We start from the raw sequence: 25,790 nt of genomic DNA on the forward strand, positions 1-25,790 counted from the left end.
AGAATGATGGCTTCTTGCTATGTTGCCCAGGTTGGTCTAGAACTCTTGAGCTCCAGAGATCCTCCTGCCTCAGATTTCCAAGTTGCCCAGAGGAAGCACATAAGTCAAGGAACTGGGACAACCTCAGGCCAATAACCACCCAATTCACTACTGACTGTAAAATAATCTTTTTTTTTTCCCTTCTTTTTATGGTGCTGGGAATTAGAACCCAGGACCTTGTGCATGCAAGGAAAGCACTCTACCAACTGACCTACAGCCCCCGCCCTAAAAACAATTGTTTTTTATTGTTATAAGGAACAAAGTTTTGGGGTTATTTATTATGCAGCAATAGAAAATTAATAATTCCCCATATCCCTGTGGCTACTGGGGCTGGAACCCAGGGACTCTGCCACTGAGCTGTTTCCACGGGCCTTTTTAATTAATTAATTAATTTATTTATTTATTTATTTATTTTTGGTATGAGGTATTGAACCCAAGGGGACTTCACCACTTCACCACATCCCCAGCCCACCACCACTTTTAAATTTTTTTTTTTTTTAAGTTTTAGATGAACACAATACATTTGTTTTTATGTGGTGCTGAGGACGGAACTAGTGCCTCACACGTGCTAGGCAAGCGCTCTACCACTGAGCCACAACCCCAGCACCCCCACACACACTTTTTTTGTATTTTATTTAGGGATCGGGTCTCGCTGAGTTGCTTAGGACCTCGCTAAACGCTGAGGTTGGCTTTGAGCTCGCTATCCTCCTGCCTCAGACTACCAAACGGATGGGATTAAGGGCGTGAGTCACCGCGCCAGCGCCTTTTTTAAAAATTTTGAGACAGGGTCTCACAAAATTGCCCCAGCTGGGAGCTGGCGTTGTGGCTCATAGGCAGAGCGCTCGCCTACCCATGCATGGGGCATTGGGTTCGATCCTCAGCACCTCGTAAATATAAAATAAAGACATTGGGTCCACCTGTGACTAGAAAAAAATATTAAAAAGGAAAAAAAAAAAAGTTGCCCGGCTGGCCTCAAATTTGCGATCCGCCTGCCTCAGCCACCCAGATAACTGAGGTTACAGGCCTGTTGTTTTTTGTTTTTCTCCCTCTTCCTGAGGAGAGAACTCAGCCAGAGAGGTGGGGTTGGCCAGGCAGAGATAAGAGAAGTCATGGGGGAGAGTCCATGAGCCGCTGTCCCCGGAGTCACGACCGTACAATCCGGACTCGAACCCTCAGCAGTCTGATCAATCCACTCTTCAATCGTTTTGCGTACAAACTCTGCTCTTCCGCCCGCCACTGTAGGCCACTCTCTTCCGCGTGTCCACGCCTACGCCCACGCCCATGCCAGCCAATCGCAGACGCTGTGGTGCATCCGGGCGCTCACCTAACCAATCGCTGGCCCACGAAGCTAGGCCAAGGACCAATCGGAGCGGCATCTTCCGGCGGGGCGGAACTACGGCCCACGGGCATGCGTGTTTCAGGGTGCCAACGGGAGGTGGAGTCCGGGCCGCCAACTTGCGGGGGTATCCCGCAGTGGCGGAGCGGGGTCTAGGGTTCGAGACTGAGTCCTGGGAAAGGGTGAGTCTGGACGGGACACCGAAGCGGCGCGCCCGGGAAGTCATCTGGAAGAAGGCTTGAGGACTGGATGCACTTATCAGAATGTGGGCGGGAGGGAGCCCCCACTCCCTCCGGGCTGGCCAGATATCCAGCGGGTGCATGGCGCAGATACTCCCCTGACAGGGGAGGTTTGGAGGTGGTAGAGGGTCCGGAGGTGCTGCTTCCTGGGCACACACCTCACTCCGATTCTATCTTCAAAGCTGGTCCTGGGTCCAGTGGAAGGAGGAAGTGGCCACCTCAAAAGTCTCATTCTCAAGATGTCATCCCAGACGGTAACGCGAACGTTTATTAAGCGTTTGCTGTGTGCCAGGCTCTGTGCCAAGCACTTTTCCTGCCTCCTTTCGTTGACTCTTCCCAACATCTGTTTGAGGTAGACATTGGTACATGCCCATTTTCCAGGTGAGAAAGCTGGCTCGGAGGGGAGCCCAGGAATCTGGCGGTTAGAACATTCTTCTCTTTCCAACGCTGTCTTATATCAGTAACATCTCCAGAGTCGCTGATAGTCTGGTGAAACTGGAGACCTGGGCCAGGAATCGGGGGTACCAAGCTGGACACAAGTGTGTGTCTTTCTCTGCCCCCATGCCCCGGGGAGTCAGCAGGGACTGGGCTCTCTTGCAGGGATAGATGCAGGGAATGGGAATTACTGGGATGGCGAAACCAATAGTAATGGATTTACTTATTTTGTGGTACTGGGCATGGAACCTAGAGGGTCTGGGGCATGCTAAGCAAGCCCTCTACAACTCTGCACCCTCAGCCCCAATAATACTTTTATTCTCATTTGGGTGATGTTCATTCATTTTTTCATGCCAATGTCCATGTTTGTGCTGAATGTGCAGGACCGCATTGAAGCCTCACAATCATCTTTCCACTCAACATTCTCAGCACCTCCACTTTCCAGATGGGGAAACTGAGGCCTGCAGTGGCTAAGAGAATTGCCTGAGTTGACATAAGAAGTCCTAGGATGCACACTCAGGTTTGTTTTATCACAGTCTGCCTGCCTGTTTATCTCAGGGAAGTTGGTTTAGAGTGAGTTTTTTTTTTTTTTTTTGGTGTGTGTGTGTGTGTGTGTGTGTGTTTGTGTGTTTTTCAGTACTGGGGATTGAATTCAGGGCCTTGCACATTGTAAGCAAGTTCTCTACCACTAAGGTACATCCCCAGCTCAGGGTGGATTTTTATATTGGTGCAAATTTGTCAAAATAAGGGAAAGTCCAAACCAGCCGTGGTGGCACGCACTCATAGCCCCAACTACTTGGGGGTTGAGGCAGGAGGTTGCTTGAGCCCAGGAGTTTTAAGACTAGTCTGGGCAACATAACAAGACACCCTTAAAAAAGGAGGGGTAGTGTTACTAGTGTCAGATGTAGTAGGTGAAGAGGCATACCACCCTGTCAAAAAAATGTGGAAACTAAGGTTCAGGGAGGGGAATTGGGTGCCTAAGGTTTCACAGCCAGGGAGCCAGAATCTTCCCCCTTGGGCCTCAGCCTGGGTAGGTGCAGGTAGAGGTGCTAAGGGGGCCTGCAGAGAGAGGCCTGGGAGCTAATGTGTTGTCTTCTCCCAGCAGAGTCAGCTTTGAGGAGCATGCCTCTCTGTCAGAAAGGGGCTGCTGCAAAGGGCAGCAAGCCCCATAGTGACAGAGCTCAGCCCATGGCTGACATGGGAGGTCTGAAGGTACTTCTGCACTGGGCTGGCCCTAGTGGTGGAGAGCCCTGGGTCACCTTTAGCAAGTCCTTGCTGACAGCCGAGGAAATCTGCATCCACATCGCACACAAAGTCGGTAAGACCAGGGCACTGACATGATGGCCAGTGTTGGGGGATGAGAAAAGCCAAGCTCATCCATCCATCTGCAGCTTCATTCAGCAAATACTGAGTGAGCACCAACTGTATGCTATCACAAAATCAATGCGCTTGTGTAGCTGATATTCTAGGAGGGAAGATGGCAGGAAATAATTTTTTAAAAAGACAAAGAAGACTGTATCAGAGGGCAGAGATGATGAGAAAAATTAAGCAGAAAAGTGACTGGTGGTGAGAAAGTTGCTCTGAGAGGATGCTTAACAAAAACTTAAGGAGATGAGGGAGGGAGCCATGGGAATATCTAGAGGAAGATGGTTCCAGGCCGAGGGAACGGCAAGTACAAAGGCCCTCAGGTGAGAGCTTGCCTGGAACAGCGAGGAGACCAGTGTGGCTGGAGTATAGTAAATGAAGGGGAACTGGGAGATAAGAGAAAGGAGGCTACAAGACAGTGGTGGAGCCTCTTGTGGACCATGGGAAGAATTCTGGATTTGACTTGCAGTGTGGTAGGAGCCATGGAGGATTCTGCACAGAGGAGAGCTGTGACCAGGCTTGGGCTCACAGATGCCCTCTGTCAGCTGCTGGGGCAGATGAACAGCAGGAACCCGAGACCTGGGCAGGGGTGATCTCCAGAAGGGATCCATCCACAGGCCGTACCTCACAGGCCTTATATGTCATGGGAAGAAGTTTCAAGGTGACACTTTCTCCTGAGGGAAGCAGGGATCAGAGCCATGGAATGATGTGGAGAGTACCCAGTGGATGTTGATTTGAATCATGGTTCTGGAGGCTGGGAAGTCCAAGAGCTTGGTGCTGGTACCTGGGAGGGCCTCCTGTGCATCATAGTGTGGCAGGGGAGAGAACAAGTGAGCAGGCAAGCTCAGGCCTTTCTTTCTCTTATAAAGCCACTAATGCCATCACAAGGACCCTCCTGTCATGACCTCATCTAATTCTAATTACGTCCCAAAGGTCCCACCTCTAAATGCCATTAATAAATGACTCTGGAGATTAAGCTCCAACACAGGAACTTTCTTTCCTTTTTTTTTTTTTTTCTTTTTGGACTGGGTATTGAACCTAGGGGCACTTAACTGGGTTATTTATCTATTTACCTATTTATTTATTATACTGGGGATTGAACCAGGGTACTTATCCACGAGCCACATCCCCAGCCCCCTTTATATTTTATTTTGAGACAGGGTCTCGCTAAGTTGCTGAGACTGGCTTTGAACTTGCCATCCTCCTATTTCAACCTCTCAAGTCATTGGGATTATAGGCATGTGCTACCACACTAGCTCCAACTTATGAATTTTAGGGGGACACCTTCAGACCATAGCATGGGATGTAAGGGTGTTCTGGTTGTGACATCTGTCACCTCATTGAACTCCAGGGTTGATTTGACTGACATGGCTAGCTAGGCAGGTGTCCCCTTCCTCCCTCACTACTCCATGTGTGCCCCCTTGAAGTGGCAGCTAGGTGGAAGAGGACATTACCCCTTCAGAGGAGGACTGTTCTTCCATCAAGTGTATGCAAGGAGCTGGATGTGCTCCCCTGCTAGACCCTCCAAACTACAGCATGGGTGATGGGACCCCTGCCCAGCAGAGGGAACAACATGCATAGAAGCCCAAAGGGCTTGATCTGTTTGAGGAAGCAAGAGACTAGACATCAATTTTCAGAATCTGGAAAGAGAAGTAAGAATTGAAACCAAATCATAAGCAGAAACCAGGTCATGGTTACTCATTGCATAAGTGTTGGTCTTTCTTAGTGCAAACTGGAGAGCCTTGGAAAGTTTAAGCTAGAAAGAAAAGCACTAAAGAAAAAAAAAACAAAAAAATGGACTGAGGCTGTAGCTCAGCAGCAGAGCGCTTGCCTAGCATGCGTGAGGCACTGGGTTCGATTCTCAGCACCGCATAAAAATAAACAAATAAAAGGCATTGTGTCCATCTACAACTATAAAAGAAATTTAAAAACAAACAAACAAACAAAACAACAATCTCACTGTAAACCTAACTTCTAAGCCATGTAAGGCCTGGGCTTTGGATTTGAAAGAGGTTGCCTGAGATCATCGATTTTGAATAGGTTTATTTTGGTTCCCAGTTTCAGACATCCCAGTCCATGATTGGTTGGTCCTGTTGCTTTGGGCCTGTGGCAAGGCAGCATATCATGGCAGAAGCATGTAGTGGAACAGAACCCCTTACCTTACAACCAAGAAACAAAGAGAAAGGCTCAAGGATCCCATGGTCCTCCTTAAAAGACAGCCTCCATGACCTAAAGACCAATCATTAGACCCCACCTTTTAAAGGCTCTGCCATTTCCCAGTAGTGCTACCCTCTGGCTAAGGCTTTGAGGAACATTTCGTTTTGTTTTTTATTTTGTTATTTTTAAAAATACTTTTATTTTATTTATTTATTTTTATGTGGTGCTGAGGCTTAAATCCAGGGCCTCGCACATGCTAGGCAAGCACTCTATCACTGAGCCACAACCCCAGCTGAGGAACATTTAAGATCAAAAATACAGCAGAAGTAGATGGGTCTCAAAAAGATAAAGAATGTAGAAAGAGCAGGACTTGGTGACTACTTTGATATGGAAGGTGTTCAAGAAATTCTTCAAGTTCTGGCTTGAAGAACTAGGCAGGGGAGGTGCGGGTTTGGGGACTATAGATGAGATCTATTTGGAATAAGGCACATCTGAGGAGGCCTTTGATGTCCGAGGAAGACAGCAGAAGGTGGTTGGATATATCTTTTGGGCTGGAATTACCAGCACATTGCTAGCTATTTCTAGAATTGTGTTAGTCTGAGATATGTTTTGCCACTGTAGAAAGCAACCCCCAAATCTTCTTGGCTTAAGGTAATCAAGTTTTTCTAAAATCAAATGCAGGTCAAATGGCTCAACTCCCCTTCAGAGCTTCGCCACTCTGTATAAGGAACTTTCAGCCCTCTTAGGGGATAGGAAGATGGCAAGAGGGTTTATTTCCAGACTCAGTAGGGTACCTATACCTTCAGTTTACATCCCACTTGTCAGCACCCAGTCCATAGTCTCATCCTAGCTGCAAAAGAGACTAGGGAATATAGTTCTCCTGTGAAACAGGGTCAACAAATTGCCTTGTCCTCTCCACATGTATAACATAAGGCCAGCTGGAGGCCAGGAAGGAGACCCGGGGAAGGCATGTGAAAGGAGATAGCAGGCCTGAAGGTCCTCAGGGCTGATGGCAGCAAATAACATGGCTCCTGACCTCCTTACTCCCCTGTTCCAGGCATCACTCCACCCTGCTTCAATCTCTTTGCCCTCTTTGATGCCCAGGCCCAAGTCTGGCTGCCCCCAAACCACATCCTAGAGGTCTCCAGAGATACAAGTCTGACACTGTATTTCCGTATGAGGTAGGTGGAGGCCCCTTGAAAACCTTTTCCCCTTTTGTTCTGGAACTGCTCAGTGCCTCTGCTAAGCTGCAACTGTGTCCCTCCCTTCCCTGCAGGTTTTATTTCCGAAACTGGCATGGCATGAATCCTCAGGAGCCAGCTGTATACCGCTGTGGACTCCCAGGGGCTGAGACTTCCTCAGAACCAACAGAGCAGGGGGTGCAACTCTTGGACCCAGCCTCATTTGAGTACCTCTTTGAACAGGTGTGAGCAGGGCTGGAGGACAGAACCATTTGTGTCACATTTGGGAGAGTCAAGGAACTCCCACTTCTCTTTCCAACTTGATATAACTAATACATTTCAACTCAGGCCATCAGAGTTTGGGCTGAATGAGAATAAGTGCTGGGATAGACTGGGAGGAGCAGGTGTGTGAGCTGTGTATTTGCCTTTCTAGCAAATGGTGGTCTCTCCTTCCCCAGGATGCCCAGAAGCAAGGAACTAGGTTTCTGTCACTAGGGAATGAAATCATTCTCATACTTCCCTTTCTGCCTGATTCCTACTCCCAGGGCAAGCATGAGTTTGTGAATGATGTGGTATCACTGTGGGAGCTGTCAAGTGAGGAGGAGATCCACCACTTTAAGAATGAGAGCCTGGGCATGGCCTTTCTGCACCTCTGCCACCTCGCTCTCCAACGTGGCGTCCCCCTGGAAGAGGTGGCCAAGGAGATCAGGTGTCTGGGAAGGGAGTGGGACTACTGAGTAGCGTTGGGGGCTGGGTGGGCCTTGAATATTGCCATGTCTTTCTTCATTCAGCAAATGCTTACTGAGCACGCCCTGTGCTAGCACTAGCTAGCACTAGGTGTTGTGGACACAACTCCAAACACGTCAGACAAAAATCACCCATCCTCTGGGAGCGCACATCTCATGAAGTAGGCAGGCAATGAACAAGATACAAAAGGGAAATGTACAGTGTTTTAGATGGCGATCAATGAAATGGGGGAAATTAAGCAGGAACCCAATGTGGTGTCCACGCCTGTGATCCCAGCGATTTGAGAGATTGAGGCAAGAGGATGGCCAATTCAAGGCCAGCCCGGGTAACTTGGTAAAATCCTATCTCAAAATAAAAAATAAAAAGAGCTGGATAATGTAACTCAGGGTAAAGTGACTTTGGGTCCCAATTCTAGTACTAGAAATTAAATAAATCAGGATTGAGTGTAGCCCAGGGGTTGGACACTTGCCTAGCATGTGTAAGGTCCTGGGTTTAATCTCCAATGCTACAAAATACTACAAAAAATAAAAAATAAAATAAATAGGAAAATGGAACATGAAATATCGGGGTGAGAGGTTTATCATTTTATTTCTGTATTCATTTGTTTATTTATTTATTTATTTATTTATTTATTTATTTTTGTGGTGCTAGGTGCTAGGCAATTGCTCTACCACTGAGCTATATCCCCAGCCCTTTGTTTATTTTCTGAAACGGGGTGTCACTATATGGCGCAGGCTGGCCCTGCACTCCTAGGCTCAAGCCATCCTCTACTCAGCTTCCAGAGTAGCTCAGAGGACTTAGTTTATATTGTTAAATTAGTTAAGTTAGGGGATTCTTTTTTTTTTTTTAATTTTTTTTAGTTGTAGATAGACACAATACCTTTATTTTATTTATTTGTTTTTATGTGGTGCTGAGGATTGAACCCAGTGCTTCACACATGCAAGGCAAACACTCTACAAACTGAGCTACAATCCCAGCCCCAGTTAGGGGATTCTTCATTGTGAAGTTTTGTAGTCAAGGAGGTGAAGGAGGGAGCTATACACATGTCTAGGAGGAAACCATTCTATACAGAGGAACTGCCTGTGCCAAGGCTCTGAGGCTATTTCATGCCTGATGTGTTAGTGGAGGTGTGGCTGGAACAGCAGGAGCCAGGGGTTATGGGAGGAGGTTCCAGCAGGGAGGTGGGGACTTGGCAGATCCTTAAAGCTCTTGGCATTAAGAACTCATTAAAATTCAAGGGAAGAGGGCTGGGGATGTGGCTCAAGTGGTAGCATGTTGTGTCCGCCGAGAACTGAAAAATAAATATTGAAAAAATTCTCTCTCTCTCTCAAAAAAAAAAAAAAAAAAATTCAAGGGAAGGCAGGGCATGGAGGTGCACACCTATAATCCCAGTGACTGGGGAGGTTAAGGCTGAGGATTTCAAGTTCAGAATTCTCAGCAAATTAGCAAGTCCCTGTCTCAAAATAAAAAAAGCAGGGGAGACTGGAGATGTGGCTCAGTGGTTAAGCACCCCTGGGTTCAATTACCAGTACAAATAATAATAATAATAATAGTAAAAATTCAAGGGAATGAAGGAGGCTGGATTCTGGGGAGCTGGAAGCCAGCTTTACTGACAGAGCCTTGGGGGATCCCTGCATTGCAGTAAGGGCTCAGATCATCAGGACACACTGTCTGGAGGAGGCAGCACAAGAGTTGTGTCTTTCAGGATCAGCTTGTTTTGGAATTTTTTTGCTTCCCAGTGCTGGGGGTTGAACCCAGGGCCTTACACATGCTAGGTACATGCTATACCATTGAGCTACATCCCCAGCCCCCAGCTGTTCTTGAAGCACATATTTTTTAGTTCCTGTTATGGTGTCACTCTGAAGGACTAGAAATGTGACAACATTTCCAACCTGGACATCAGGGAGTGTTTCCCAGTTAGGGAGCGTCTCTGCTGAGCCCCAAAGTTGAGTTGCTTTATCCAGTTGAGTTGGCAGTATGTTCTAGGCACAGGGAACAGCGTGTACAAAGGCTCAGAGGCAGAAGGCGCCAAGACTCCTTTATAGGCAAACTGGATGCAGGTGATTGCCTGAGTGAGTGTGGAGGTTGGCCACGCCCTTTTCAGGGTACTGGTGAGCCCTGGGAAGCTTGGAAGTGGGGGAGGGAGAGAATATCTCAGGAGATAGAGACCAAGGCACGGAAACCTGTGATCTAGCCATACTGGTGGTCGGTTGCAGGCAGGCAACAGGCAGAAGGGGGTGGATTGGGAGAGTGAGGAGTTAGGACTCTGTGAGCAGCAGAGAGACCTCCCAGAGCTGGGTTGTTTATTGATGTTATAAAATGAATGATTAAAATAATAGCGAGTTCTCCTGTGATGGCAACAGCCACACTCTGTCCTTACTGTGTGCTGGTCCATAGTCCAAGCACTTTGCAGGCAGCAGTTTGCTGAGTGCTCTCATCCGCCTTGGAGGTGAGCACCATTTGGTCCCATTTCAAAGATGATGCTCTAAAGGAAACAGAGCCCTTTCAAGCTTTCAGAAGTTGCCTGAGACCTGGGATTTCAGCTCCAGTGTGTCTTTGGGAGGTCTGGGCCCTGGACCCCCACAGCACCCCACTTCCCTGGGTTGGTCCTGTGTCAGGTCTCTCTATCCACATTCTTGCCAGTGTGCATATTCTTTCACCGAGGCAGCTGAGGTTCATAAGCCACTTGTCCTATGTCATTCAGCCAAGCCTGCCAACCAGGTCCCTGACCAGCCCCTTCCATGTCAACCCCACAGCTTCAAGGACTGCATCCCGCGCTCCTTCCGGCAGCAGATCCGGCAGCACAACGCCCTTACACGGCTGCGCCTGCGCAATGTCTTCCGCAAGTTCCTGCATGCCTTCCAGCCAGGCCACCTCTCTCAGCAGATGGTCATGGTCAAATACATAGCCACCCTGGAGCATCTGGCCCCCCGCTTTGGCACTGAACGCATACCTGTGTGTCACCTGGAGCTACTTTCCCAGGCCGAGGGAGAGCCCTGCTACATCCAGGACAGCAGGCGGGCCTCCGCGGACCACAGCCTGGAGCCTGCCGTGGGATCCCCCACCCACGAGGTACTGGTGACAGGCACTGGTGGCATCCAGTGGCGGCCAGTACAGGTGGAGGTGAGCAGGACACCTCCTGCCCTCTGTGGGTTCAGGCAGGCCTGATGGGTAGTCTTTGCTCACCTCTGCTGGTGGGCTACTGAGTTAGCAGTGGTGAGCCCTATCCCCACCTACCTCCGGGCTGTATTCCTTGTCCCCTGGGGTGTATCTCTTGGTGAGCATCCTCTGTCTGTCTGTCCCCTGGGGACCTGATTTCTGGGGCTTACACCCCTGGGGAACCCTTCATTGTCTGGCAGTTGGGGATGGGGCAGGATTCTCCTCTCTGTCCTCCTTGAGGTCTGGCTTCATCCTGTGTGTCTCTTGGGGATGGGTCCCCATCCTGCCTGTGGCAGAGGGACTCCTAAGAGAGATTCCAGAACAGGTGACTGGTCCTCCATCTCCTGACCCCAGGGACAGTGCAGGGGATAAGTGGGCTGTGTCCCGCTTTGTCTAGTGCCCCACTCGTTGGATTTGCAGGGTTCTAGTGATGTCAACGACAGCAGCAGGAATTCCCAAACCCACCTGTTTGGGAAGAAAGCCAAGGCCCGTGAGGCGGGTGGCCAGCCAGCAGACAGGCCGAGGGAGCCACCTTGGACCTACTTCTGTGACTTCCAGGACATCACGCACCTGGTGCTAAAAGGGTGCCGTGTCACCATCTACCAGCAAGACAACAAGTGCCTGGTGGGGCCTGGGGTGGCAATCGGGCGGGGGGCAGCTCTGGCCTGTGTCACCTGCCTGACATGCCCCTGGCCTGCAGGAGCTGAGACTGCCTTCCCGGGCCGCGGCCCTGTCCTTCGTGGCGCTGGTGGACGGCTACTTCCGCCTGACAGCAGACTCCAGCCATTACCTGTGCCAGGAGGTGGCTCCCCCGCGGCTAGTGATGAGCATCCAGGAGGGTATCCATGGGCCCCTGCTGTGAGTGGCCAGGGCAAGGAAGGTGGCCAGGATGGGTGCCCCCCCCGCAAAGCCGCTCTGCAGGAACTGCATGATGTGCAAGTGCCCGCTGTGTGAGAGAGCGCCCCCTGCGGTCCTCTAGAGTGTGCACGTGTTCGTACACATGTGTTGGTTGTGTGGCACAGGTGTGCACATCTCAGCGAACACGTGTGTTTGTGTCTGTGTGCATGGGACGGCAGGCACACTTATGTGTGCACCCAGACCTGTGTGTGAGGTCAGGCACTACTTGTATTCACTTGTGTGTGTGCCCAGTGAGGGGCTACATGCCAGCGAGGGTACCTGGGGTGATAGAGGTGCATTTGGGACTGTTATCCTGTATGTCTGGATATTTATTGTGTAGCTGTCACTGCTCTGGTGATAGCATTTGGGATTAGTGTCACATGTTGACATTGGCATTGCACAGAATGAGTGGTTTTCATGGGACAGTGTGTTGCACCAACCCGTGGTCATTCAGGGGCATGTTGGGGGTGTCCACCTGTGTGGGGGTGTCCACCTGTGAGGTGTATCTCTGCTGGGATTTGTGTGTCCCTGTCTAAAGGATTCTGTTGGTGACCTGGTGCTGAGAGTATGAAGTATCCGTCCCCACGTAGGACAGATGTGGAGATGTGGGTGTGGTTCTCTGCCTGCTGTGAGGTTTGTGACTGTGGCTTCTCTAGTCATTGGCCCTGTGTCTGGCTGTCCCTTGTACCACCTGTGATGCTGGGGCTTAGCACCTGGGGGTGTCTGAAAAGGGTCTGACTTCTCAGAGGCTTGTCCCTCTACCAGGGGAAGTGTAAGTGGCCATTTTGCTTCCTGTGACTGTCATCACAGGTGTGTGCTGCCACAGTATGGGTGTCTCTGGACCTGGTCATTATGTCAGCCACTTTGTGTGTGGCTTCTTGCCCTTCATGGCTGACACCTTGTAGTGTCCATTTGTTCTAGTCTTTATTGTCTGTGATGTCAAGGCCCCGTATTAGTCCATTTTTTGTTTCTGTAAAAAACATGAGTTCTTTTAAAGAAAAGAGACTTATTGTGGCTCATAGTCTGGTCCAAGGTTTGAGGGCCCATATCCGGTGGTGGCCTCCTTGCTGGCAGTCCTAGGACAGCCCAGAGCATCACCTGGCCACAGATAGGCAGCACAGGAGTGTCTCTTCTGGTCTCCCCCTCTCTTCTTTTTCTTTTCTCCTTCCAACACTGGGGTTTGAACCCAGGGACCCACACATTAGGCACGTGCTCCACCACTTAGCTACACTTCTGCCCTTTTTTATTTTGAGACAGGGTCTTACTCAGTTGGTAAGGCTGGTCTCAAACTTGTAATCTTCTTGCCTTAGCCTCCCAAATAGCTGAGAGTACAGAGAGGCACCACCACACCCAAGTTTTCTTCCTCTTCAGAAGCCACCAAGATTCAATATGGGGCCCTACTCTATATTAGTCAGCTTTCTAATACCTATAATGAAAGACCTGAGACAATCAACTTATAAGAAAAAAGATTTGACTCCCAGTTCTGGAGGTTTTGACTATGGTCAGCTGGCCATGTTGCTTTGGGCCTGTGGAGAGGCAGCGCATCATGGTGGAGTACATGGGAGCAGTACTGCTCATCTCAAGGCCAGGAAGCCAGAGAGCATGAGGAGGAGGAAGAAGAGAATGGGGTCTCAGAATCTTCCGTTTAAAAAAAAAAAAAAAAAAAAAAAAAAAAAATATATATATATATATATATTTTTAGGTGTAGACGGACACAACACAATGCCTTTATTTTTATGTGGCGCTGAGGATAGAACCTGGGTCCCGCCAGTGCTAAGCGAGTGCTCTACCACTAAGCCACAATCCCAGCCCCTCAGAATCCCCTTTGAGGGCATGCTTCAACGGCCTGGAGCCCATGAGCCTCTACCTCTTAAGTTTCTACCTCCTCCCCAACAGTACCAAACTGGGGACCGAGCCTTTGGGGGCACACAGAAGATCCAAATGATGGCATACCCTCATGAGCTCATCCATTCCTAATCTCTGTCCCTAAGGCCCCACTGTTACAATTGTCTCTGGAATGTTCCTCAAGGGCACCTGCGCTGAAGGCTTGGTCCCCAGTGCAGCAGTGAGAGTGGGGTTTGGATCATGAAGGTTCTTACCTGCTCACAGGTTCGACATTGGATTTTCGGGAGGTGGTGGAACTGTAGCAGGGAGGCACGGGTGGGAGAGTTGGTCCCTGGGGGCATGCCCTGCAAGGGTATATCTTGTCCCAACCTCCCCCTCCCCCGGCCACCGTGAAGTGAGCAGCTTTTCTCCTCCATGATGCATCCGCCTCACCACAGGCCTAGAAGCATTGGAGCCCGCTAACTATGGAATCAGTAGCCAGAATCAACCTTTCCTCCTTTAAATTGATTTTCTCAAGTATTTGTTCAGAGTGACAAAAAGCTAACGTGTCAAGGGGATTAGCCTCCCACATGGTTTTCGGAGGGGACAAACCTTATTCAAACCAAAGCAGCCCCTTTGTTGCCCTGTCACACTATGTAACCAGATGTATCGGTGGTCGCTGTGTGCTGGACTATCCGTGTGTCCCCATGCAGGTGGCTGTGGGTGGTGTGCACCTGTCCTCCATTTGATGGCTGTTTCGTGTCTCAGCCTGTAAACCATCTTGTTAATGTCTATCTCCAGCGTTATGTACCAGTGTGTGCCTGTTCTCTGCTCTCATGCTTGTGTCTCAAATGAATAGCCGTGTGTGTGTGTGTGTGTGTGTGTGTGAGTGTGTGTATATGTGACTTTTATCCTAGCTGGTGTGTGTTCCTCTGGGCAGGTCTCATGTTGTCTTTGCCAGGTGTAGGTCTATCAGTGGCCCCAGGTGGCCTAATGGCACCCCTCTGACCCCCCCTAGGGAGCCCTTTGTACAAGCCAAGCTCCAGCTAGAGGAGGGCCTCTACCTTATCCACTGGAGCACCGTCCACCTGCACCGCCTTATCCTCACGGTGGCCCAGCCTGACCCGGTGGGCCTGGAGCTGGGGGGTCCTGGGCTGGGGTGGGGCCTGAGCCCTACCTGGACCTCTGCTCAGTGCCCTTTCCACCCACCCAGGCACCTGGAGTGCAGAGCTTGTGCATCCGGAAGTTTCCCATCGAGCAGCAGGACGGGGCCTTCGTGCTGGAGGGCTGGGGCCGCTCCTTTGCCAGTGTGCAGGAGCTGCGGGGAGCCCTGCAGGGCTGCTCCTTGCGGGCTGGGGATGACTGCTTCTCTCTGCGTCGCTGCTGCCTGCCCCAGCCCGGAGGTACAGGGTGAGCCATGGGGTGGGCAGAGCTTCTCTCCCCCATGCCAGTCCGTGTCAGCCACTTCGCATCTGCCCCCAGAAATCTCCAACCTCATCATCATGCGTGGGTCTCGGGCCAGCTCCAGGCCACTTAACCTCAGCCAGCTGAGCTTCCACCGCATCCACCAGGATGAGATCACCCAGGTGGGGTGTGGTAGGGACAGGGTCCCTGGGGATGTGGTAGCTGGGGCCCTGGGAGGTCAGCAGGCAGCTGGCATCACAGCGGTATTCTATGCTACTTCCTGCAGCTATCCCACTTGGGCCAGGGCACAAGGACCAATGTATATGAGGGCCTCCTGAGAGTTGGGGGCCCTGAGGAGGGCAAAGCAGATGGCGGGGACTCCCCCAAACCTGGAGGGGGCTGTGGGCAGCAGCTGCGAGTGGTGCTTAAAGTACTGGACCCCAGTCACCATGACATCGCCCTGGTGAGTGTGCAGGGTGGCGTGGCGTGTTGTGCGGTGGGGACAGGGTGCGGGGTGAGGTTCACAGCCCCCCACCTGCCTGGTTCCCACAGGCCTTCTACGAGACGGCCAGCCTCATGAGCCAGGTCTCCCACGCACATCTGGCCTTCATGCATGGTGTCTGTGTGCGTGGCTCCGAGAGTGAGTGGACCCCATTAAACCCTGTGGCCCACTGGAGCCCCCACTGGTACCCACGACCTCAGTTGTTCCTGACCCCTGACTACAATCCCAGCATAGACCTCTTCTCTGCTCTCCACTGTCCCTACCGTCCCCCAGGCTGTATCTTGACCATCAAACTGTGCCCCACTCCTGACCACATGCCAACCTCAACTTGCATCCAACCCCATTTTACACCTTGGCCTCACCTATACCCCTCCCACGGCTTTGGCCCAGCCCTCAGCCTAAACCCTGACTGCTGACCCCATCCCAGTCTCCATCTCATCCCAGCCCCCTCTATAGCCCAGCCTGGTCCCCTCTGACCCAGCAGTACTCTGGCCCCCAGCAGACTCCAGCCCTGTTGTGTCCCTTGGTCCTCCCAGACCTCAACCTCTGAATATCCAGCCTTGTCTAAAACCTAAGGCCACCTCTGTCCCTCCTCTGCATGTCCCTACTTGTACAGGATGACCCCAGCCCCACCAGGACCATAACCCCAAGTGTATGTCTGTCTCTCTTGCTGTCCCCAGCACTGGCCTTACTCCCACCTTGCCCGCCTCCATTGCTCTTCTTTCCTGACCTTGGTCCTGCCCTAACCTCCTCCTCCACGTTTCTCTGTGCTCCACACCCTCTGCCTCACCCCATGCTCCATCTTTTTGGAAGGGTGGATACTGGGGATTGAACTCAGGGGCACTCAACCACTGAGCCACATCCACATCCCCAGCCCTATTCTGTATTTTATTGAGAGACAGGGTCTCACTGAGTTTCTTAGCACCTCGTTTTTGCTGAGGCTGGCTTTGAACTTGTGATCCTCTTGCCTCAGCCTCTCGAGCCCCTGGGATTACAGGAATGCGCCACATTATCCCACATCCATCTTGCATTTCTTCTCTCCCCAGACTCACTCCCAAACCTGACTGTCCCCACACCATCCCCAGCCAGAGGCCCAGCCCCCAAGTTGGCCCCTGGCCCCATGGAGGTGGGAGGCCCACAGGAGGTGGGACAGCCTCTGCAGCAGCTAGGTCTTTTCAGATATCATGGTGACGGAGTACGTAGAAAACGGGCCCCTAGACGTGTGGCTGCGGCGAGAGAAGGGCCATGTACCCATGACCTGGAAGGTGGCAGTGGCTCAGCAGCTGGCCAGCGCCCTCAGCTACCTGGTATGTGGGCTGGGCTGGCACCTGTGTCAGTGAGGGAGGCTGGATGGCTGGGCTTCGGGTGGGTGGCCAAGATACATCACTTGGACAACATGCCATACCTGGGAGATCTGTCCATGAGTCCATCTGTCCTGTGCTCACTGTGTCCCAGGTCCCCTGGGTACTGTCCTTAGATGCTGTCTTCTGTCTCTGGCCTTTCATTGCCCAACCCTTCCTGTATGATCACCCCACTTTCCAGAGTTCCACCTTCACCTTCTTGTTCAGTGGGCACCCTCTGCATGCCAGGCCCAGACCTAGACCTGCAGATAACAGAACAGAACTGGCAAACCCCTACCCTCAAGGCATTTTCACTGGAAAAGTATCTCTGGGGGATTGGTTCCAGGACCCCCAAGAATACCAACTACACAGATGTTCAAGTCCCTTCTATAAAATGGAATAGTGTTTGCCTGGAACCACCTACACCCTCCCGAAGGCTGTATTTATTTACTCACTTATTTTACTTATTTAGGTCCTGGAGACTGAACCTAGGGGCACTTAACCACTGAGCCACATCCCCAGCCCTTTCTTATTTATTTATTTTGAGACAGAGTCTCACTGAGAAAGGTGGAACTTTAGGTAGGTAGGTTGGAAGGCCTTACTAAGGCCACCTGGGAGTGAGAGAGGGAGCCAAGAGGACATCAGGCAGGGAACAGCAAAGGCACTGGGGCAGGAGTACACCTGACATGCATTTAGGGAAACTGCAGGGGCCCCTGGCCTTTCATCCCTGGCCATAAGCCTTAGCCACCAAGTTTGGGAGAACAAGAAGGACCCACTCAGCCCCGTGCTGCCTGGTCCCGATGACAGTGTATTGTCTTGGCATCCCAGTAATGACCAGGACGTCCTTTTCACATGACTGTCCCCATGAGGGCCTCTTGGGATGGGGGTTGTGGATCAAGTCTGTGCACCTGCCAGGTGGCCATCCCCCTCCTCTCCTTGTCTGCCACCCCAGGAGGACAAGAACTTGGTTCATGGTAATGTGTGTGGCCGGAACATCCTTCTGGCACGGCTAGGGCTGGCAGAGGGCACCAGCCCCTTCATCAAGCTGAGTGATCCCGGTGTGGGCCTGGGTGCCCTCTCCAGGGAGGGTGAGTACCCAAGCAGGGCTGGCCACAGGGACAGGCTTCCCTATTCCTCTGCACTTGGTGACTTTGAGCATGGCCTGCAGAGAGGGTGGAACGCATCCCCTGGACGGCGCCCGAGTGCCTGCCTGCTGGGGCCACCAGTCTGTGCACTGCTGCTGACAAGTGGGGCTTTGGTGCCACCCTCCTGGAGATCTGCTTTGATGGGGAGGCCCCCCTGCAGGGCCGCGGTCCCTCTGAGGTATGACCAGGGGATCCCTGGGTCCAGGGGGTAATCGCATCCCAGCTTTGTACAGTCCTTGTGGAAATCAGTAGTCCCCAGCAAGCGCAGGCTTCAGCTTTAGGCAGTGACAGACAGAGATGGGGAAGCGCAGGCTGAGGGAGTGGGTGCTGTTCCTTCTTGTCCTCCCAGAGCTGGTGCTCAAGGCTCAAGGGACAAAGGGCATCTGAAGAGTCAGGCAAGGCTTCCCAGGGGAGGTTTGATCTAAGTGCAGAATTAGGCCAATGAGCCAGACCTGGTACTGCAGCGGTGGCAGAGGGCCTGGCCTGGGCAAAGGCCTGGAGACTGTGCTACCGTCAGGGAGCTGCAGTCTGAGAGATGAGGGGCGAAGAGCAGAGGGGGGTGACAGCCACGGCAGGATGTGCTGGTGGTGAGATGCAACAGCTCCCCAGAGGCAGCTGGACGCGGCTCTGCAAAATGGGAATGACAACAGCAGGCACCAGTGGGCTCCACCTCTTTTGAGAGGGGCAGGACTGGGGCCATGCTGAATCCCATGGGTCCCCGCACACACAGAAAGAGCGGTTCTACCAGAAGCAGCACCGCCTGCCAGAGCCTTCCTGCCCAGAACTGGCCACCATCACCAGCCAGTGCCTGACCTATGAGCAGGCCCTGCGACCTTCCTTCCGCACCATTCTGCGCGACCTCACTCAGCTGCAGCCCCACGGTGAGCCCCACCTCAGTGCTGGCACCCCAGTGGGTAGGAGAGGGCTGGGGTCCCTGCTGATGCAGACATGGTGTCCTTAAGGTCTCTGTACAGAGGCAGGGCCGCTGAGTGAAAAGTCAGAGGCTTGGGGTGAAGTTCAACTTCTTTGGACGAATTGGACCCTTGCAGTTTCTTTTCTCTCTGGTATTTTCTGCCCAATCTCACTATATCCAGGTGTTTGCTTTTGGTTTCTCTTTGTTTTGCGGTGCTGGGAATGGAACCCGTGACCACCCGGGCTAGGCAGGCTCTCTACAGCTGACTGTGCCCTTTGTACAGAAAGTGGACTCTTCCGGCTGTTGAGGGGGAAGTTTCCTTCCTGGGGATGCTGGGGAGCAGTGTCCCCCGCCTGCTGGGGAGAGGGCCGGGGTTGAGCCTCACCTGTTACGACTTCCAGATCTAGTGGACGTCTCCACTGTAAATCCAGACTCACCAGTGTCAGACCCCACGGTTTTCCACAAGCGATATTTGAAAAAGATCCGGGATCTTGGCGAGGTGAGGGCAGAGCCTGGAGAGCTGGGGGCGGGGCCCACCTGGTGGAATTAAGGGAGGTCCTGCCTAAGGATAGTTTTGTGTTGCGGATGGAACACCCTCGGCTTTGAGCGAGATCCCCGGATGTAGGTCTAGGAGACCCATCAACACAGTAGGTAGGGCCTCGGGCTTTCTGAACAGATCTGCTAGGAGGTGTGACTTAGAAACACAGGGGTGGGATTTATCTTCTGTGCACTGCGGCCAGGGTCACTTTGGCAAGGTCAGCCTGTACTGCTACGACCCGACTAACGATGGCACAGGCGAGATGGTGGCTGTGAAAGCCCTCAAGGCGGACTGCGGGCCCCAGCTCCGTTCTGGCTGGAGGCGGGAGATCGATATCCTGCGCACGCTCTACCATGAGCACATCGTCAAGTACAAGGGCTGCTGCGAGGACCAAGGTGGGCCGGACTGGGTGAGGCTTAGATGTGCAGGGCTGGGCTTAGTCTTGTGGCCATTGGGGCAGAACCTCTGGTTTGTTCAGTTAGAATCTTGCAACCTCAGGATGGGGTGCAGCCAGGCAGCCTCCTTTCCAGCTGGGGGTTGCCACCTGCAGAGACCAAGAGGGATGAGAGCACCGGTCCTTCCCTTGCGCTGGGCTAGGAATCAGGATGGGTCCATCTTGTTTGAGGACTGGGCCCAGAGTGTGCGGGTCCTGGTTTTCCTCCACACCTAGGAGGGGACTGTGTAGGGCTAAGGGCAGGTACCCCTGGCCCGTCCCCCTGCTTCCCCTACGAATCCTTTTTTGCAACAGGCGAGAAGTCAGTGCAGCTGGTTATGGAGTACGTGCCCCTGGGCAGCCTCCGAGACTACCTACCCCGGCACAATGTTGGGCTGGCTCAGCTGCTGCTGTTTGCTCAGCAGATCTGTGAGGTGGGAGGGCCCCACCCCCACCCCATTTCCCAAACCTGCGGCTGATTTGTCCTGTCTGGTAGCCCGCTCCTGCGCACTGGGCTGGGTTCCCTCATCCTTGAACTGACTTCCCTCCGCCAGCTTCTTTGTGTCCAGTTCGCCAGGCCACACCCCCTTGGCTCCGCCCCAATCCACCTGCTCTTGTCCCTCACCAGCTTCCTGGCTCCTCCTTTGCTTGACCCCCACCTGCCACCCTGCTGTCTTTGGCTGGGTCCCCCTAAGCCTAATCTGACTTCTCCAGCCATCCTGGTCACCTATCCTCAGGCCCTGCCATTGGAGGCTGATCTCCACCCCACTGATCCTGACTCACCCCACCCCGCCCCCAGGGCATGGCCTACCTGCACGCGCAGCACTACATCCATCGAGATCTAGCTGCCCGCAACGTGCTACTAGACAACGACAGGCTGGTCAAGATTGGAGACTTTGGCCTAGCCAAAGCTGTGCCTGAAGGCCACGAGTACTACCGCGTGCGAGAGGATGGGGACAGCCCCGTGTTCTGGTGACCAGGCGGAGACACAGTCTGGGGGTGGGAGGATGGTGCAAGGGTCACTGGGAACAGGCAGGGTGGAGGAGACTGGGTCTGAGAGGGCAAGACCTTGTCCCAGTGAGGTTGGGTGGGCCCTAGAGATGCGAGGAGGTGGGGCTAGAGCTCAGCATTGCCTGGAGGGTGAGGTCAGCTTGGCTTGTTCAAGTAGATCTTCACTCCTCTCAGGCTGAGCCCTTAAGAGTGGGATCCCAACTGGGGCCAAAGGGGTCCTTCAATTGTACCCACCCCCATGAGGGTTCTAGCCTGGTCTGACTCCCAAGCCCTGAGTCCAGTCCCTAGACCTGAGTGTCACCTCTCTGCAGGTATGCCCCAGAGTGCCTGAAGGAGTGTAAGTTCTACTATGCGTCTGACGTCTGGTCCTTCGGGGTCACCCTCTATGAGCTGTTGACATACTGTGATTCCAGCCAGAGTCCCCCTTCCGTAAGTGCCAGCCCCACATCCTCACCCTAGAGTAGGCTAGGGGAGTTAGAAAGGCAGGCATTCACAGCCCAGCTCCCACCCTTGTAAGTACTTCACCTACCTGAGCCTCATTGTCCTGACCTGGAAAATGGGCCATTTGCAGTGCAGGGTGCTGTGACTATGATGAAAACTCTGCTCAAATGGACACAGGCAACATAGAAGCAGGTTATCCCACTATTTGCAAATGCCACTGGGAATGGGGCCTGAGTCATCAGGAGGCACATCTTCTTGGTTCTGTACTCTATGGTAGCATCGTAGGCTGGCTGTCCCTCCTCTCTGGCAACTGTGCCCCCAGCCCTCCAGATACCCACCTCAGCCCAGGGGACCAATGGTCCTCTTTCCTGCAAAATTCCCAGGACTTCCTCTGATTGGCCTAGGTTGACGCATGTACGCCTGTAGCCAATTACTGTGTAGATGAGGGTCTCGGGTTGGTCAGGTCTGAATTGAGGGGCAGAGTCAGGAAATTGTTAGATTATCCTCAAAGGCAGAATGCCTTCATAAAATTAAATAAATAAATTTGATTTGGGCATTTTGGTGCATACCATATTGCAGCTACTCCAGAGGCTGAGGCAGGAGGATCACTTGAGTCCAAGAGTTGGAGACCACCCTGGGCAATACAATATTTTTTGAGACCCAGTCTCAAAAAATAATAAAAACTTTATGACAGGTAGAACCAACAGGTTGCAAGGCTTAAGAACAGTGAGCCCCTGAAGGAGGCTTAGCATGAAGATCAGATTACCTAACTTTTATAATAACCCCAGTGGAAGATGTTAGCATCCCTTTTCAGGGATGAGCAAACTGAGGCCCATAGAAGTTTAGTGGCAAGTCCAAAGTCACAGCCTAGAAGTGTCAAGGTGGGATTCGAACTCTAACAGTCTAGTGCCAAGTTTTTGGCTAGTCTTCCCGGCTTCTGGGAAAGAGCTTGTCTTGATTCTACCGTAGAAATTCCTGGAGCTTATAGGCCTCACCCAGGGACAGATAACTGTGCTGAGGCTCACTGAGTTGCTGGAACGAGGGGAGAGGCTACCACGACCTGACAGATGTCCCTGTGAGGTGAGAGCCTCCTGCCTTTTCCTCTGCTCCTGCCTTCAAGCCACAGAGCCAGCAGCAGCCACAGCCCGTTTCTCCTTCCCTAGATCTATCATCTCATGAAGAACTGCTGGGAGGCAGAGTCCTCCTTCCGCCCTACCTTCCAGAACCTCATACCCATCCTCAAGATGGTCCATGAGAAGTACCAAGGCCAGGCTCCTTCAGTGTTCAGCGTGTGCTGAGGCACAAGGGCAGCTCTGCCTGGGGGATGTGCCCAGGCAGTACCCATGGAGAGGGCTTCCTACTCCCACCCCAAGAGAAGGAAGCTGACCTCACACACCCCTTGTGCCTTACTCCTGTCTGGAGACTCCATCTCTGTGAACTGACTTCACTTCCTTGGCCATGAACCTGAACATGACCCTAAAAGACCCAGGATAGGCAAGGGGCTAATCATGTCCTTGGATCCCATCCTTTTGCCTTCCCTTAACTCCCAACTTGAAACCCACCATCTTCACTGGCTGGTAATGAAACTCATATTTCCTTGCTTCAGGCTGTGGCCTTTGGGGCCCCATCTTCAGCAAAGTGGGTTTGCTGGGGTCTACTTTGGGGGGCATGTAGCTAGAGTGAGACTGAAGAGGTAGCAGGATTCATCTATTAAACCTCTGCTTCGTCTGAACCATTCTGGTTGGCTGGGGTGGAGCTCAGTGGTAGGGTGCATGCTTACCATGAGGGGGGCCCTGGGATGTCTCCAGCTCCAATAGTAAAAAGTTAAGCCACCCGCTCAGTCTGTGCATGGTACACAGAAGGCACTAAGTAGCCACTTATTAAATGTACAAAATACTGGGGGGGGGGCACTTGTCACATAGACATGACCTAGCCAGTTTCATTCTTTCCTTCCTGTGCGGCCACAGGAAGGAAATGTATTCACCTCTTTGGGCTTCATATCTCAGCTGTGGGGATGGTGGTGCTCAGTACCTCATAGGATGGAAGTGTAAAGAGCTGACGAAATGGTGTGTGTAAACTGCCTAGCAGGGAGACATGCAGATGATGCTTAATAAACATTTGATATTATTGTTCTGGTGTTTGTCAAAGTGTTTCTGCTTAACAGGCCTGATTTGAGGTGGATTATGAAGTCAGACACATTTGAGAAAGGCAGTTAAGTATTTTCCTTCTCCATCTCCATACAGAACAACTTCTTTTTTTCCCCCAGTACCAGTGATTGAATCCAGGGCACTTACCCATTGAGCCGCACCCCGAGCCCCCCACCTTTTGTATTTTATTTAGAGACAGGGTCTCACTGAGTTGTTTAGGGCCTCGCTAAGTTGCTGAGGCTGGCTTTGAACTCATGATCCTCCTGCCTCAGCTGCCTCAGCTGCCTCAGCCACTGGGATTACAGGCGTGTGCCACTGCACCCTGCTCCATCATTAACTTTTATTTTATTTTATTTTTTTTCCATTTAATTTATTTATTTTTAGTTTTCGGCGGACACAACATCTTTGTTTGTATGTGGTGCTGAGGATCGAACCCGGGCCGCATGCATGCCAGGCGAGCGTGCTACCGCTTGAGCCACATCCCCAGCCCCATCAATGACTTTTAAAGACTTGTGTGTTGGCCTGGGGATGGCTCAGTAGTATGCTTGCCTGGCATGCACGAGGCCCTGGGTTGAATCCCTTGTACCACACACACTCTCAATGCTCTCCTGACTGAAAATTCCATACTATTCCAAAGCAGTTTGGGTTGTTTGGTAGTTTGTTTTGGTAGTGCTGGGGGTTGAACCCAGGGACACTCTATCACTGAGCTACTTACCTAGCCCTTGGTTAATTTAAAGGTAAATAAATAATTTTGATTTGGGCATTTTGGTGCAGACCATATCACAGCTATTCCAGAGGCTGAAGCAGGAGGATCACTTGAGTCCAAGAGTTGGAGACCACCCTGGGCAATACAGTAAGACCCAAAATGTTGAGAGAGGGTCTCATTAAGTTGCCCAGGCTGGCCTTGAATTTGTGATCCTCCTAGGAGTCTCAGCTTCCTGAATAGCTAGGCTTACAGGTGTGCACCAGCGTGCCTGGCCAAATCTTAATTTTTTGGGGGGAGGGGTACTGAAGATTGAACTCGGGGGCACTCAACCACTGAGCCACATCCACACCCCCAGCCCTATTTTGTATTTTATTAGAGATAGGGTCTCACCAAGTTGCTTAGCACCTTGCTTTTGCTAAGGCTGGCTTTGAACTTTCGATCCTCTTGCCTCAGCCTCCTGAGCCACTGGGATTACAGCCATGCGCCACTGCACCTGGCCCCAGTTTTAATTTTTTAAAAAGTAGTCTTTAAGGCTGGGGTTGTGGCTCAGTGGTGGAAAACTTGCCTCACATGTGTGAGATACTGGGTTTGATCTTCTTCAGTACCACATAAATAAAAAAGGCAATGTGTCCAGCCATCTACAACTAAAAAAAAAAAAAAGTTTTTTTAAAAAAAGCAGTTTTAGGTTTCACAGCAGAGTGTAAAGTGCAGGGTTCCCACAGACCGCTGCCCTCTCTGGCCACATCCTCCCTTGCTATCCACATCGCATCCACAGAGGTACATTTGCTAGAATCAGTGAACCAGCATTGACATTACCATCCCCCAGAGTGCAAGTTAGAGTTCACATTAGGGTTCACTTTTGAGTTTTTACAGTCTGTGGATTTAGACAAATGTGCAATAACATGTATTGTGTCATCCAAAGTCTTTTCACTGTCCTAAAAGTCCTCTCTGTGCTACCTATTTATCCCCACTCCTCCCAAGACCGATCGATCTCTTCACTGTCTCTAAGTTCACCTTTTCAGAATGTCATTAAGTGGGAATCACACAGTATGTAGCCCTTTGAGATTGGCTTCTTTCCCTTCGCCAAATGAATTTGTTTCCACCATGTCTTTCTGTAGCTTGAGAGCTCATTTCTGAGGTTTGGTTGGGTTATTTGGCAATGCTGAAGGTGGAATCCAGGGCTAAGAGCTCATTTTCCTTTTTTTTTTTTTAAGTTGTAGATGGACACAATATCTTTTCATTCATTCATTTTTTTGTGGTGTTCTCTTTCTTTCTTTCTTTGGAACTGGGGATCAAACCCAGTGCTTTGTGAATGCAAGGCAAGCACTTTGCCACTGTACTACATCCCAATCCTTGTTTATTTTTTATGTGGTGCAGAGGACCAAACCCAGTGCCCCACACATGCTAGGCAAATGGTCAACCACTGAGCCACAACCCCAGTCTTTTTTTTTTTTTTAAGCCTTGAAGAACATTACATCATTTGAACATACTCCAGTTTATCCTTTCAGCTACTGAAGGACATCCTTGGTTCCTTCTACATTTTGACAGTTATGAATAAAGCTGATATAAACATCCATGTGCAGGTTTTTGTGTGGATGTGTAAGTTACTTTTTAAAACCTTTTATTATGGACAATTTAAAACATATTCCCAACTAGAGAGAACAATGTAACAAATCTACACCTTAAACACCAGGCAGCATCAAAGGGGGCCAGTCTTTTGTTTTTTCTTTGAGGGAAGGTCTTGCTATGTTGCTCAGGCTGGTCTCTCAAACTCCCGGGCTCAAGAAATCCTCCTGCCTCAGCCTACAAAGGAGCAGAGACTGTGGGCTCA

General features: G+C 51.5%; 1 protein-coding gene across 8 annotated transcripts; it reads left to right on the forward strand.

Annotated features, from left to right (window-relative positions):
• The first annotated feature begins 1,457 nt into the window (after positions 1-1,457).
• Tyk2 (tyrosine kinase 2) lies at positions 1,458-23,238 on the forward strand. Of its 8 annotated transcripts, XM_076849018.2 has the most exons (26): positions 1,458-1,557; positions 1,797-1,995; positions 2,433-2,569; positions 3,155-3,367; positions 6,629-6,752; positions 6,848-6,995; positions 7,298-7,461; positions 10,256-10,622; positions 11,079-11,282; positions 11,359-11,516; positions 14,398-14,506; positions 14,593-14,782; positions 14,862-14,965; positions 15,070-15,246; positions 15,336-15,423; positions 16,465-16,592; positions 17,578-17,713; positions 17,794-17,948; positions 18,501-18,651; positions 19,085-19,182; positions 19,424-19,616; positions 19,970-20,088; positions 20,454-20,626; positions 20,977-21,094; positions 22,076-22,186; positions 22,270-23,238. In XM_076849018.2, exons 4-26 carry the CDS (start codon positions 3,172-3,174, stop codon positions 22,402-22,404), a joined length of 3,546 nt encoding a protein of 1,181 aa, XP_076705133.1. In that variant the 5' UTR covers positions 1,458-1,557; positions 1,797-1,995; positions 2,433-2,569; positions 3,155-3,171; the 3' UTR covers positions 22,405-23,238. The 8 variants fall into 8 exon arrangements, with proteins under 8 accessions (XP_076705133.1, XP_076705104.1, XP_076705098.1 ...); XM_076848989.2 differs by having other exon boundaries at positions 3,152-3,367; positions 11,079-11,497; XM_076848983.2 differs by having other exon boundaries at positions 11,079-11,497.
• The last annotated feature ends 2,552 nt before the right edge of the window (positions 23,239-25,790 follow it).

The sequence above is a fragment of the Callospermophilus lateralis genome, chromosome 1 (genome assembly GCF_048772815.1).
Source record: "Callospermophilus lateralis isolate mCalLat2 chromosome 1, mCalLat2.hap1, whole genome shotgun sequence".
NCBI lineage: Eukaryota > Metazoa > Chordata > Mammalia > Rodentia > Sciuridae > Callospermophilus > Callospermophilus lateralis.